Source organism: Suncus etruscus, chromosome 9 (genome assembly GCF_024139225.1).
Source record: "Suncus etruscus isolate mSunEtr1 chromosome 9, mSunEtr1.pri.cur, whole genome shotgun sequence".
Lineage (NCBI taxonomy): Eukaryota > Metazoa > Chordata > Mammalia > Eulipotyphla > Soricidae > Suncus > Suncus etruscus.
In genome coordinates, this window is record NC_064856.1 from 10609545 (window position 1) to 10624570 (window position 15026).

Sequence of the window (15026 nt, forward strand, 5' to 3'; positions counted from 1 at the left end):
CCTACTACTCACTTTTCCTAGTCTACTTTTAATGTCATTAACAATGAAAACCAAGGGGCCAGAGAGATAGCATGGAGGTAAGGTGTTCGCCTTTCATGCAGAAGGACGGTGGTTCGAATCCTGGCAACCCATATGTCCCCTAAGCCTGACAGGAGCGATTTCTGAGCATGGAGCCAGGAGTAACCCCTGAGCACTGCCAGGTGTGACCCACAAACCAAAAAAGAAAAGAAAAAAAAAAAGAAAACCAAGCTGTATCAACCCTTCAAAATACTCATAAAGACATGCAAAAAGGTCAGGTATGTGACTCAGTGGTAGTGTGCATGCCTCACTTGCTAGGTTCGACCCCCAGGACTATTAAAAAAAAAGGGGGGGGGTCGGATAGCATGGAGGTAGAGCAGGGGTCTCAAACTCAATTTACCTGGGGGCCGCAGGAGGCAAAGTCAGCATGATCCTTGAGTGCAAAGTCAGTAGTAAGCCTTGAACATTGGGGGGTCTGACCCAAACAACTAAAACAAAACAAAAAAAGATTCCTCTAGGGCAGGACCACAAAATGTTGTACAGCGGGCCGTGAGTTTGAAACCCATGAGGTAGAGTGTCTTGCATGCAGAAGGACAGTGGTTCGGATCTTAGCAGCCATATGGTCCCCCGAGCCTGCCAGGAGCAATTTCTGAGCATAGAACCAGCAGTAATCCCTGAGCAATGCCAGTGTGACCCAAAAACCAAAACAACAACAACAAAAAAAAGTAAGTAAGCCTAAACTAAAGGAATCATCCTGTCTTCTGGCTGGCCTTATTTAACTCTCTTTCCTACCTGTGAGGAAGCTCTGTAGCTATCCCTGGGATTAGATTGAGGCCGACTCTGGGACTCTGTCGAACAGGATGCATTTGAAGATGTTTCATCAAGAGATACTGGAAGAAGGAAATAAACATCAGTCTCTAGAAATTGCTTGTGGCTTTTCTTGCCCACAGTGTTAAGAGCACTTACCATCATTATCACCACTCACAGTGCTGGCTTCATTAGATCCACAGCTCTCCACATCAGCTGTGTCCTCTGGCTCTTCTTCCACAGCAGTTGCATTGCGAGACCACTGCAAAGCATCCTTCTGTGACAGCAAGCACAAGTCAGGTGAGTAAAGCCCTACAAATTCTTCAACCACAGAAGCTATTCCTAAATGGATAAGAGGGAGTTAGACTATTAATAAACTCCTAGTGCTTTCTAACTGACCAGTCTCAGCAAGTTCTTCTTAAAGAAAATTAAATGTAGGACGCGGAGCAGTGGCTCAAGAGGTAAGGCGCCTGCCTTGCAAGCACTAGCCAAGACGAACCTTGGTTCAATCCCCCAGCATCACATATGGTCCCCAAGCCAGGAGCGATTTCTGAGCACATAGCCAGGAGTAATCCCTAAGCGTCACTGGGTATGGCCCAAAAACTTAAAAAAAATACGAAAATTTGATTTTGCATCTAATCATTCATTTAGTATTTGTGGGTTTCCTCCTATATGCTACCATCTTGCTCATTTCTGGATGGAGACAGAGTATAAGAAAGGGAAAGCAGAGCCTTGCCTTCAACAAGTTCAACTTTAATAAAGGGCCAGGAGAGGTAGCACAGCGGTGTTTGCCTTGCAAGCAGCCGATCCAGGACCTAAGGTGGTTGGTTCGAATCCCAGTGTCCCATATGGTCCCCCGTGCCTGCCAGGAGCTATTTCTGAGCAGACAGCCAGGAGTAACCCCTGAGCACTGCCGGGTGTGGCCCAAAAAAAAAAAAAAAAAAAAGTAATAAAGAAAATCAAAATACTGGTATAGGTATACAAGAATTGTGGAAGTACAGAGAAAGGACACCTACATCTCTGAATTAAGAGGGAAAGAGTACATGGAAGTGGAGGCATAGATTCAGAAAGTAAATAAGGATCTGAAAGTATGGCTTTTAGGAAGATGTGCTGCTTGAATTGAAGACAGTTTTGGCTATTGCTATGATAGGCTCTCTATTCAGGCACCATGCAGTGCCTAATAGCAAATCTAGAATCTCAAACATGTGCTCTATCACTTGAGAGTTAAGTCTAACAGCACTTAGCTAGTAAGCAGCTGGGGTGGCATTGAGGAGATAGAAAGGATTTCTAGATACAGGATCAGTATATATGGAAGACCAAACTCAGGAAATCCAACTTCTGGCTTCATATAAGCAATTGTATATATGAGAGGAGAGCAAAAGCAAGAGATAGCAAATGGTATGGAAAATAGTACTGTTGCTTTAGAAAATGAGCAATAATCAAGAGAATGGGCTAAATTTTAGGAATTCCCTTCTAGCAATCATGGAAAGTCTGAAGGTAGTAATTGGATTAAGGACTTAAACTAAGACAGTGGAAAAAGGTTAAAATAAAAAAGAATTTCCTCTCCTTAGGGCTGAAGCAATAGTACAGCATTTATTTGCCTTGCACCAATCGATCTAGGCTCGATACCCGGCATCCCACACTGTATAGTTCCCCAAGCCTACCAGGAATAAGTCCTAAATGCAGAATCAGGAGTAACCCGTGAGGCACTGCTGCGTAGGGCAAAAAAAAAATTTTTTTTTTCATCTCCTCAAAATTTTCTCCAACAAGTACAGGTATTGCAGTCTCAGAATTAGATCATCTATTCCCAAGGAAAATTTAGGAGCTACCTCACATTTCAGAACTATGAGACAATACTAACATTGGGGGCTTCTTCCTTCCTTCCTTCCTTCCTTCCTTCCTTCCTTCCTTCCTTCCTTCCTTCCTTCCTTCCTTCCTTCCTCCCTCCCTCCCCTCCCTCCCCCCTCCCCCCTTCCTCCCTCCTTCCCTCCTTCCTTCCTTCCCTCCCTCCTTCCTTCCTTCCTTCCTTCCTTCCTTCCTTCCTTCCTTCCTTCCTTCCTTCCTTCCTTCCTTCCTTCCTTCCTTCCTTCCTTCCTTCCATAATGTAAGAAGATCAGGGAAAATCATGGTAACTGGGCCACCCAGCACAGTCAGGAGTTATTTCTGGCTCTACGCTGAGAAGTTACGCTTGGGAGGCTGGAGGACCATATGGAATGCTGGAACCCGTGTTGGCTGCATGTGAGGCAAATGCCCTAACTGCCGTGCCATGACCCCATATACCAATTTTTTTTCTTTTTTTTTTTTTTTTTGTTTTTTTGGGCCATACCCGGTGACGCTCAGCGGTTAGTCCTGGCTATTGCTCAGAAATTGCTCCTGGCTTGGGGACCATATGGGATGCTGGGGAATCGAACCGCTGTCTGTCCTAGGTTAGTGCTTGCAAGGCAGACACCTTACCGCTACCTCTAGCACCACCACTCCGGCCACACCATATACCCAATTTAATAGAAGAAATCCACACACAAAATTAAACCCTTGCTACTAGTTTATATAAGTTTTCATTAAATTTAAATAAATAAAATAAACCAGGTCTAAGAAAGTTAATTCAATAAGGCTAGAGGGTGTCTGGGATGCTAGAGAAAGGGCGCAAATTCAGTCACTGGTACCACATGGCCCCACAGCACTGGGCCCAAGCAGCATCGAATTACTGGACCCAAGCACTGAACCATCTTACTAGGTGTATCATCCACTCAGTCAGCTGGAGAGGACCTGGGGCCCTTAAGCATTGCTTGGGATGGCCCTTTCCCAATAAGAAAACAACTTTTTGGATCTTTTTTTCTTTTCCCTATAGGCTGTTAATGTGCTTCATATTCAAATGATAAAAAGGGGAGCTGGAGCAGTGGCACACGGCTGACCTAGGACAGACAGATTCGATCCCTTGGCATCCCATATAGTTCCCTAAGCCAGGAGCGATTTCTGAGTGCATAGCCAGGAGTAACCCCTGAGCATTACCGGGTTGGCCCAAAACCAAAAATAAAAAATCTATTCAACAGATATCATAGAGTTAAAATAGAGCAGACTGTTGACAGTGTTGGAAAAATATTTATAACTTGAGCATTTTGTGGGGGCCACACCTGGTGACGCTCAGGGTTACTCCTGGCTATACATTCAGAAATCTCTCCTGGCTTGGGGGACCATATGGATGCTGGAGATCAAACCATAGTCCGTCCTAGGTTAGTGCATGCAAGGCAAATGCCTACCGCTTGCACCACAGCTCCGGCCCTGAAAAAAGCATATTAAGAGGCCAAAGCAATAGCAAAGTGGTAGGGTGTTTGTCTTGCAAGTGGCTGAACTGTGTTCGATACCTGGCATCCCATATAAAAGAGGCTGCTAGGAGTGATTTCTGAGTGCAGAGCTAGGAGTAACCCCTGAGCACCACTGGGTGTGGCCCCAAAACCAAAACCAAAAAGAGATAAAAGTAGGGCCCAGAGAGATAGCACAGAGGTGTTTGCCTTGCAAGCAGCCGATCCAGGACCAAAGGTGGTTGGTTCGAATCCCGTTGTCCCATATGGTCCCCCGTGCCTGCCAGGAGCTATTTCTGAGCAGACAGCCAGGAGTAACCCCTGAGCACTGCCGGGTGTGACCCAAAAACCAACCCCCCCCCCAAAAAAAAGAGATAAAAGTAATTCAAAATAAGTATAAAGAGGTAAAAGAAATAAATTAGGCATTGTATTAAAAAGGATAACCATAGAGTTAATAAGCACTTACATGAAAAGATATTTAACCTAACAATAAGACAAAATAAAGCAAGTTAAAACCAAAAGGAGAACGGAAAAGATAGTACAGCAGGTAGGGCGCTTGTACTTGGGTCAACTGGGTTCAGTCCCCCAAGCATAGTCAGGACATACAAATAATTAAAATATATAGCAATGCCAGGTCTATAGTTGGGTTCCCTTATTAAAAAATAAAAACAAAAAAGCAGATGGCAGCATTAGCTTTAACCTTCACCAAAGTGTACGTCACTAGCAGAATCATTACATAGCAGTATATTCAACAGAGAATAGAAAAGAACTACAGATATTTCAACAACACCCTTTTTGTTTTGTTTTGCTTTTGTTTTTTAGATTTTTGGTTTTTGGGTCACACCCGGCAGCACTCAGGGATTACTCCTGGCTCCACATTCAGAAATAGCTCCTGGCAGGCTCAGGGGTCCATATGGGATACCAGGATTCGAATCACCGTCTTTCTACACGCGAGGCAAACACTACCTCCATGCTATCTCTCTGACCCCACAACGCCCTTTTTGTTAAAAAAATATATATATACTGGGGCCAGAGAGATAGCATGGAAGTAGGGCATTTGCCTTGCATGCAAAAGGACGGTGGTTCGAATCCTGGCATCCCATATGGTCCCCTGTGCCTGCCAGGAGAGATTTCTGAGTGTTGAGCCAGGAGTAACCCCTGAGCACTGCCGGGTGTGACCCAAAAAGCAAAGCAAACAAACAAACAAACAAACAAAAATGCCAAGTAAAAGCATATTGCAACCATTTCATTTGAATACAAAGTTAAAAAACACAGGTGGAAAAGGTGGTTAGAGATGTAAGAGCACATACTTCACATGGATGAGGGCCTAGATTACTGGTACCACTGGCTCTGCTCTCCGGGTCATTCCAGGATGGAAATGCAGGGAATCAAACCTAGGCTAGCTGCATATAAGACAAGTGATACCTGAGCACAGTCAGAAGTTCTAAGCATGGAGAGTTATGGCCTCCAAACCACCACCACCCCTCAAATTTTTTTTGATACAGAGAACCATACAGGAACATTCTTACATGAACCAAATAGTAGGTAGTAAGGTTATATCAATGTTAAATGTCCAGAATGTAAATACTAACATGAGCTTATAAATAACGTTCATAGATCAATCTATTCTAACAATGTACCTCCGCCCCCCCCCCCCAAATTAAGTGTAACATCTAATGAGTTTTAGAAAATACTTATCAAGAAATAAAACATGAGCCGGAGAGATAGCATGGAGGTAGGGCGTTTGCCTTGCATACAGAAGGACGGTGGTTCGTATCCCAGCATCCCATATGGTCCCCCGAGTCTGCCAGGAGCGATTTCTGAGCATAGAGTCAGGAGTAACCCCTGAGCACTGCTGGCTGTGACCATGCTCTAAAATGCTCTTGTGCCCTTTCTGAGTCAACTACCACTTTACACTATTCCTGCAACCTTTTGAGACAATGGGTTGGGGTTCAGATTCCTAGCACCCAAAAGTGAGTTTTGTCTGTTTTTCATAGTTAGTAAACAGAAATGGTGTTTTTTTTTTGGGGGGGGCACCCAGTGGTACTCAGGGGTTACTCCTGCCTCTGCACCCAGAAATCACTCCTGGCAGGCTTGGGGACCACATGGGATGCTGGATATCGAACCCAGGTCTGTACCGGATCGCCGCATGCAAGGCAAATGCCCAACCACTGTGCTATCACTACGGCCCCATGTGAACTGAATTATATGTACTCTTTTGTGCTTTGATTTTTTGCGTTTAATCTAACATTCCATTTGTTTAATAGGCTCTCATGAAAGGGCTTTTGGGTTATTTCCAGATTTTGGTCACTGGGAATAAAACTACTACGAAATAGTTGGGTACATGTGTTTTCATTTCCCAAGCAGAAAAAAAAAATCATGGTATGTAACAGGTAATTATTACGTTATTTATTTTTTTAAAAAAGCTACAAATCAGATAGTAAGTACAATGGGTTTGGAGGTTCACATGCACATGGCCCACCAGGGTTTGACCCATAATCCCCCAAGGATTAGCAGAAGTGATTCGTAGGCACAGAATTAGGAGGAATCTCAGGCCCTTACCCCAAAAAATATCTAAACAAAAATGGGCAAATATTGTGAAAGACTTCTGACTGCCAACAACAGAATTTTAGTTGCTCCACATCCCCACCAACATTTGATATTGTCAGTCTTATTTTAGACATTCTAATGGTAGAGCAGTGGCATCTCATTGTGGTTTTAATTCTCTATTTCCTATAACTAAAGCTACTTAAACACTTTTGATTTTTGTCCTTTTTGAACTACAGATGGCTGGAGTAGTTCAAGCGCAAGGTCAGTGCTCACGAACCAAGTGGTGCTGGAAGATCAAACTCGGGATTTCTAAATGCAAACCATATACTACAACTACAGCCCTTTGAGCTAATATCCCCAGCACCTAGTAAATTGACCAGCAGAAATGCTGGCTGGTCAAAGGGCAGGTAGGTACAAATATGATGTGAAACTTACCAATGAGTGCCAACCTGTGCTCCTAAAATCAACATATATAGTACCTGTTGTCTCAAAGCCTTGCAAAGAAAAGTTTTCTGCTAATATCTGGCATAACAACATTAAAGAGGGAGCAAGGGGAATGTCTGAGGGAAATGGAGAGCCTGTTTAGAGTACAGGCAGGGGTCGGGTGGGGAGGAGGGAGACTTGGGACATTGATGATGGGAATGTTGCACTGGTAATGGGTGGTGTTCTTTACATGACTGAAACCCAAACACAATCATGTATGTAATCAAGGTGTTTAAATAAAGAATTAAAAAAAAGAAAAAAAAAGAGGGAGCAAGGGTTAATCTAACCTATACAACTTTTTTTTTTATTCATTTATTTATTTATTTTGGTTTTTGGGTTACACCCAGCAGCACTCAGGGGTTACCCCTGGCTCTATGCTCAGAAATCACTCCTGGCAGGCTCAGGGGACCATATGGGATGCCGGGATTCGAACTACTTTCCTTCTGCATGCAAGGCAAACACCCTACCTCCATGCTATCTCTCCGGCCCCTACACAACTCTTACAACAATGATTTATCTATTTAACTTGTGCTATAGAAATAAATATAAAAAAAAAGTGGATTTCTAATAAATTCTAAAACACAAGTATTTCTGGAACTAAACACATAAAGCACGTGAGAGCCCAAGTTTTTCACTACAGTAGCAAGCTCTAATTATGGGAAAATGAAAAGTTAGAATCAACCCTATAGTAAGTTAAAAGAATTAAACTAAATATTTTAGTTTAATTAACTAAATTAACTAAATATTTTAGCAAACACAGAAATGAGCAAATACCACGTATATGCAAACTCTTAAAACTCAAACAAGAAATTCAGTTCTTCAGAAATGGCTGATTCCCAATGTTTATAGGGCCGGGAGCATTAAATAGCATAGTGATAGGGCATCTGCCTTGCACGCAGCCAAAACAGGAGGATTCTGGTTTGATTCCCGGCATCCCATATGGTCCCCTGCACCTGCCAGGAGCAATTTCTGAGCACAGAGCAAGGAGTAACCCCTGAGCACCGCTGGGTGTGATCCCCCAAAAAGTTTATATAGAGATATAGCTATAACTCAACCAGACATCATGTTAGAGAAAGGAAGCAAGTAAGAAATGTTCAGGAGTGATGGAGATTTGTTAGAATACCAAAGCTAAAAAGAAAGGAGTCCCATGGCTAACTATGAAATCTGTATATTAAAGAATGAGCAGAAAAAATATACTTCCCCTCTATGTGATCTTCCCCGGAATGATCCTTAGTACACACACCAAAAAAATAGCAACAGTTGTTAAGTAGTTAACAATAAGTAGTTATTTTGAGTGCATAACGAACAACTTGGAGAAGAAAGGCAGAACAACAAATAATGAATGGTAGAATCATTTGACAAGCATCAGTCATTATTTTGGACAAGACGCCTTCATCAGGAGATGGTAAAACCAGGGCTAGTGGTTGTGTTTGAGTTTCTTTTTGTCTTTTGTCTACCCCCACTTGTACCTCAGGTGCTGCTCCCAGTGGTACTGGAATCCAAACAAAACCATGTGCTCCAGCCTTATTGTGCCACATTCTGATAAGTCTGTCTATCTAGTACTAGTAATGCAGCTGAGGAATAAAGCGCACATTTTGCATGTGAGGCCATGAGCATGATTCCTGGAAATACCTCCCGACATCATCAGACTAGTCTCAATCATCTCCTCCCATGCTACTTAGTATTTACAGTGGAGAAAGACATGACACTCCTTTTTTTGGGAGGGAAGCCACACCCAGCAGCGCTCAGAGGTTCCTCCTGGCTCTTTGCTCAGAAATCGCTCCTGGCAGGCTCAGGATGCCGGGATTCGAACCACCGTCCTTCTGCGTCTAAGGCAAACGCCTTACAGCTGTGCTATCTCTCCGGTTCCAACAGACACTCCTTTAAACAACTGATCAAAAATCAAAGAACTTAGAGCAACATACTTCTGAGGTGTTTGTCATATATGCGACTGTTTGAGCCCGATAATGAAAACAAACATTAAAACCAAATTGGGAGACTTTCTAGAAAATAAATGGCCTATATTAAAAAGTATTAAGGTCAAAAAAAAAAAAGTATTAAGGTCAGCAACCAACAGCCACCCCATTTGCCCTAGATTCATTGACTTTTGAAAGACAGGCAAGCTAAGCAGAAAACTCTGGTCTGGGATACAATGGTCAGCAGATACACTGGTCTGGGATCCTCCAAAGGGAGGAGGGGCAAGTTGTCCCTCCCTGAAGCCTCAGCAGCTGCACACAGACACACCCCACAACTGCTGCCACACCAAATGGCCCGGCTTCACAGCTTTTCCACTAATCTCTGCAGAGACATCTAACTGCCAAATACTCCTGGTATGTCAGTTTGGAGGCTGAGATCTTTGAAATCAGAGTGGACTGATACTCAAAGTCTTAGACAGCACAGAAGCACAACTCCTCCCTAGTTTTATTACTGACATCCCAGTAGAAATGCACCAAATTAGATAGGAAAGTATCATAAAAGCCATAAAGCTCAACTAACAAAACCAACAATAAACGCTCAACTAGCAATAGCTTAGTAAACTTTCAGACAATGATGTAATGACAAATTTCACAACTTTTATTTTAATGATTTTCCCCCTGATAATTCCATTACCATTTAGTTGTACTATGCAATATTAAGTAAATTATTTGTACCTACCAGGGAGAGGGTGGAAAACTGGAGTGATTAAATTAAATTTGTATCTTAGTATTAAGGTCACATTTAATTCAATTTATATTTATAAATATTTATATTTAATTTATATATTAATTTTATATTTCAGAAGGTATTAAGGTCACAAAATGTGTGACCATCTTTCTAGATTACAGGCAAAGAGACTGGGCCAGAACAACAGTAGAGCATGAAAGTAGGGCATTTGACTTGCATGTGGCCAACCTGGGTTCAATCCCTGGCATTCCATACTGTCCCCTGAGCCTGCCAGAAGTGATTCCTGAACATAGAACCCAGAGTAACTCCTGATCATGGCCAGGTGTGGCCCCCAAAACAAAAAAGAATTATTAGAAGTACAAAAAAGAGGAAAACCAAACCATCTTGGCATGAAAAATACTAAAAAGTGACATGCTGAATGTATTTTCTCTGAATTTCATGTGCTGAACAGTGAAGAGTAAGAAGTAAACACGGGCCAGAGAGCTAGCACAGTGGTAGGGTGTTTGCCTTGCACGTAGTTGATTCAGGTAGACCGGTCGTTCGAATCCCAGCATCCCATATGGTCCCCCGAGCCTGCCAGGAGTGATTCCTGAGCATAGAGCCAGGAGTAACCCCTGAGCGCTGCCGGGTGTGACCCAAAAACAAACAAACAAACAAACAAACCTACCTACCTACCTACCTACCTACCTACCTACCTACCTACATACATACATATATATATATATATATATATATATATATATATATATATATATATATATATATATTGCAGGAGAGCAAATATTACAGCAGATAAAGCACCAGCCTTCCACACCTAACCCAAGCTTGATGCCTGGCATCACATACATCTTCCCCAAGCCTTATCAGGAGTGATCTGTGAGTGCAGTCAGAGCCAAGAGTAAACAAAGTATGCCAGGTAAGGTCAAAAATAAATTAAATGGGGGCCAAAGAGATAGCACAGCAGTAGGGCGTTTGCCTTGCAAGCAGTCGATTCAGGACAGACGCTGGTTCGAATCTCAGAATCCCATATGGTCCCCCATGTCTGCCAGGAGTGATTTCTGAGCACAGAGCCAGAAGTAACCCCTGAGCGCTGCCGGGTGTGACTCAAAAACCAACCAATCAATCAATAAAATACAACAAATAAACTTAGGAATATCCTTATCACAATTCTGATAACTTAGAAAAATTAGCATAAAAAAGAAAAAAATTAGAATAAACTAAAAAAACTCATTCAAGGGGGGGGGAATATTGCATCTTAAATAGTTCTATACCTGTGTAAGAAACTAAGAAACTGAACTTACAGGGGATGAGAGGTAAGGAGCATGCATTGCATGGTCTACCCAGCAGACTATCCCCACCCCTAATTCCCAATAAGAGCCATGAGTTATCACTGAGAACAGAGACAAGAATAAGCGCTGGGCACTGCTCAGTGTGTTCCACACCCTCTACCTAATTCACACACAAGAAATAAACTTGCCTTGTATGCTGCTAATGCTGATACAATCCCAAGAACCATGAAGGAATTCCAAGAACCCCCAGGAGTGATCCCTAAGTCTAGAGTCAGGAGTAAGTCCTGAGCATTGCTGGTGTAGCCCCCCGCCCCAAAAAAAAGTGAAGACTTCATTGGTGAATTTTATTATAAATTCTAAGAAAAATAAAATACTAAAATACTAATTCTCTAAAATTCTTTCAGAAAATTTAAAAAGAAAAAATAGATCTCAATTTCTTTCTTTCTTTTTTTTTTTTTTTTGTTTTTGGACCACACCCGATGATGCTCAGGGGTTACTCCTGGCTATTCGTTCAGAAATTCCTCCTGGCCGTGGGGGACCATATGGGATGCTGGGGATTGAACCAAGGTCCTTCCTGGGGCAGCCACGTGCAAGGCAAACGTCTACAAAACTGCACTATTGCTCTGGTCCCTAGACCTCAATTTCTATGGTCTAAAACGTTAATGTTTATCAAAATCCCCAAGTCACAATATTATGTCCAATATGGTAGAGTTTTTGTCAGAGAGATAATACAGTGGATAGGGTAGGATGCTTACCTTGCACCCGAAGCCTGCCAGGAGAGATCCTCGAGACCCAGGCCATAAGATCTGAGCACTGCTCAGATTTTAGCTCCAAACCAAAATAATGATAATGACGACAAAGAGGAAACTCAGAGGGGACTATCAGGCAATTAAGGTGAATTAATCTTATAAAGTTCCCTTCTCAAAGAAGAAAGGAACTCAAATGAGAGGGTACAAGAAGTGCAACACAAAAGCAGGCCTACTCTGCCCATGTTGGCACAGACTTAGGACTTCCAGCCTCACAACAAGAAATAAAAGTTCATTGTTTATGGGCTACCCTGTCTGTGGTATTTCATAACATTCATGACAAATATACTAATGTATGAGTAACATTATTACCCTTTCATGAAAATTAGGCAAGCACACTACAAGAAAATGCCATACAGATGCAAATACTATTTATATATGTTAGCAAATCCAACCCAAAATTTTATATATTTAAAAAAAAAAAACAAAAACCACAGGGGCCAAAGCAATAGCGCAACAGATAGGTTCCCTGGCATCCTATATGATCCCCCTGAGCAGAGCCAGGAGGGCTGTGTGTGGTTCAAAACAAAAACAAAAACAAAAACCACAAACACAGTCTGCATTTGGCCAGCTCCATAGACTCAACTGTCCTGGGGGTGGGGGTGGGGGGACATTGTAAACCAAGCCGTAAAAATTATGGGTACACCAGCCACACAGCTGAAAGCTAGCAATCTTGGGGTAAGAGGGAGACAAGGTCCCTACCATGCTGAAGCCACATATGCTGCACCCAGCACCCACAATTACCACTCGCCAATGGCCTTGCTTCTTCACTCATCTACAGCTCTCTGCAGAGACACCAATCTGACCAAACTCCAGGTATGGATTGAAATCACCAGGCCTTTTCTGACTCTACCCCCAACCCCCACTTTCTTGTACTTTCAAAAGCCCGAGCAACCAAAAACACACCACCCTACAAAAGCTACAGTCAGTTTTTGGGTCACACCCCGTGGTGTATTATTTGTGTTTTATATGTTCATAATAAGCTATCCCAAAACTTAGCTTATTAAAATGATGATCATTTAAATCACTTAAATTTACAAATCATTAAAAATCTACAAATTGACTTGGCTCAGTGGGGGTGGTTCTTTAGCTCCTCATAGAGTTAAGTGTGAGTTGCAGACATGTTAGACCTTTTTTAGATGGAAATGTCCAAGGTAATTCACACTTTTGGCAAGTGACTGGGATGACTGACCCAGAAGACAAGCTAAGTTTGGATGCTGAGATTACTTCAATTTCTTTTTTTTTTTTTTTTTTGGTTCGTGGGTCACACCCAGCAGTACTCAGAGGTTACTCATGGCTCTGTTCTCAGAGATTGCTCCTGGCAGGCTCAGGGGACCATATGGGATGAGGATTTGAACCACCGACCTTTTGCATGCAAGGTAACACCTTACCTCCATGCTATCTCTCTGGCCACGAGACAGCTTAAATTTCTTTCCATGTAATTTCTTAGCTTTTCCTTTTCCCAAATTCTTTCTAGTTTGTTTCTCTATTATGAGTGTCCAGGTCCTTATATGGAAGAAAGTGCAGGGATCTAAAATACACTTTAAATATATAAATACCTAATCTTACATTGAATGAAAAAAATCTGCATAGGAAACATTTCTCATGCTGATACTTACAGTGTATTCAAAATTAAAGTCACAGATGGAGTGATAGCACAGCAGTAGGGAGTTTGCATTACATGCGGCTGACCCAGGACGGACCTAGGTTCGATGCCAGACATCCCATATAGTACCCCAAGCCAGCCAGGAGCAATTTCTGAGCGCAGAGCCAGGAATAACTCCTGAGTGCAGCTGGGTGTGGCCCAAAAACAAAAAGAAAAAAACACAAATAAAATTAAAGTCAGGAGACCAAAATGATAGTACAGCAGGCAGAACACTTGCCTTGCATGCAGCCAACCAGGGTTTAATCCCCAATATCCCATATGGTCCCTGAGCATGGTTCTACACCGCCCCCCACACACACACACCAAGCACCACCAGAAGTAATTCCTAACCATAGAGCCAGGAGTAACCCCTGATCACTGGCAGGTGTAACCCAAAAACTAAAATAATAAAATTAAAAATTAAATTAAATTGAACTGGAGAGAGTACAGGAGGACAGAAAGTAGAGGGTGCCTGGCTTTGTGTGTCGCCAACAATATTTAGAATCCCTGGCATTACAAATACTTGCCTGGTAACAGATCCAGGAATAGTCCCTGAGCAATACTGGATATGGCCCAAAGTCCCTCCTCCAATAAATAAAAATATATTTAGGGAGCTGGAGAGATAGTCCAGCTGGTAGGGAGCTTGCCTTGCATACAGATGACTCAGGTTCAATCCCTGCCATCCCATAAGGTCCCCCAAAGCACTGCCAAAAGTGATCCCTGAATGCAAGTAAAAACAAGAAAACCTTTCAAAACTTGACTGGTGGGCTGGAGTAACAAAGCAAGGGGTAGGGTGCTTGTCTTTCACATGCTAACTTGGGTTCAATCCCCAATATCCCATATGGTCTCCTGTGCCCATCAGGTACTTAAAACACTCAATCCAGGGGCCGGAGAGATAGCACAGCGGCGTTTGCCTTGCAAGCAGCCGATCCAGGACCAAAGGTGTTTGGTTCGAATCCTGGTGTCCCATATGGTCCCCCATGCCTGCCAGGAGCTATTTCTGAGCAGACAGCCAGGAGTAACCCCTGAGCACACCCGGGTGTGGCCCACAAAACAAAACAAAAACCAAAAAAAACCCCAACTCAATCCAGAGCAGTAGAGATAGCACAGCGGTAGGGCATTCGTCTTGCATGCAACCGACCCAGGATGAATGGTGGTTCAAATCCTGGCATCCCATATTGTCACCGAAGCGTGCCAGGAGTGATTTCTGAGCAAAGTGCCAGGAGTAATCCCTGAGCACTGTCAGTGTGCCTCCCCAAAAAACAAACAAACAAACAAACAAAAAAACCCAAAGAGCTAGGTGACAGATATAATCTATTCATCAATCGTCATATTAAACATGCATGCCCAAATAGTCCAATTGAACAGAAATTATTATGGTAGTATTAGAACCAAGGCCCAACTAGAAACAAAAATATAGGTAGAGCAGCTGGAGAGAGAGCATGGAGGTAAGGCGTTTGCCTTG

General features: G+C 42.7%; 2 protein-coding genes across 3 annotated transcripts in view; one reads left to right on the plus strand and one right to left on the minus strand.

Annotated features, from left to right (window-relative positions):
- COMMD7 (COMM domain containing 7) overlaps positions 1 to 15026 on the plus strand; it is a 911502-nt gene that overhangs the window by 310980 nt on the left and 585496 nt on the right. The window lies entirely within an intron of this gene.
- ASXL1 (ASXL transcriptional regulator 1) overlaps positions 1 to 15026 on the minus strand; it is a 66703-nt gene that overhangs the window by 12665 nt on the left and 39012 nt on the right. For both annotated transcript variants that reach the window (XM_049779113.1, XM_049779112.1), the window contains exons 4-5: positions 985 to 1102; positions 811 to 908 (exon numbers count right to left, since the gene is read on the minus strand). In XM_049779113.1, coding sequence (XP_049635070.1) covers positions 811 to 908; positions 985 to 1102 — 216 coding nt within the window. The remainder of the gene's footprint in view (positions 1 to 810; positions 909 to 984; positions 1103 to 15026) is intronic.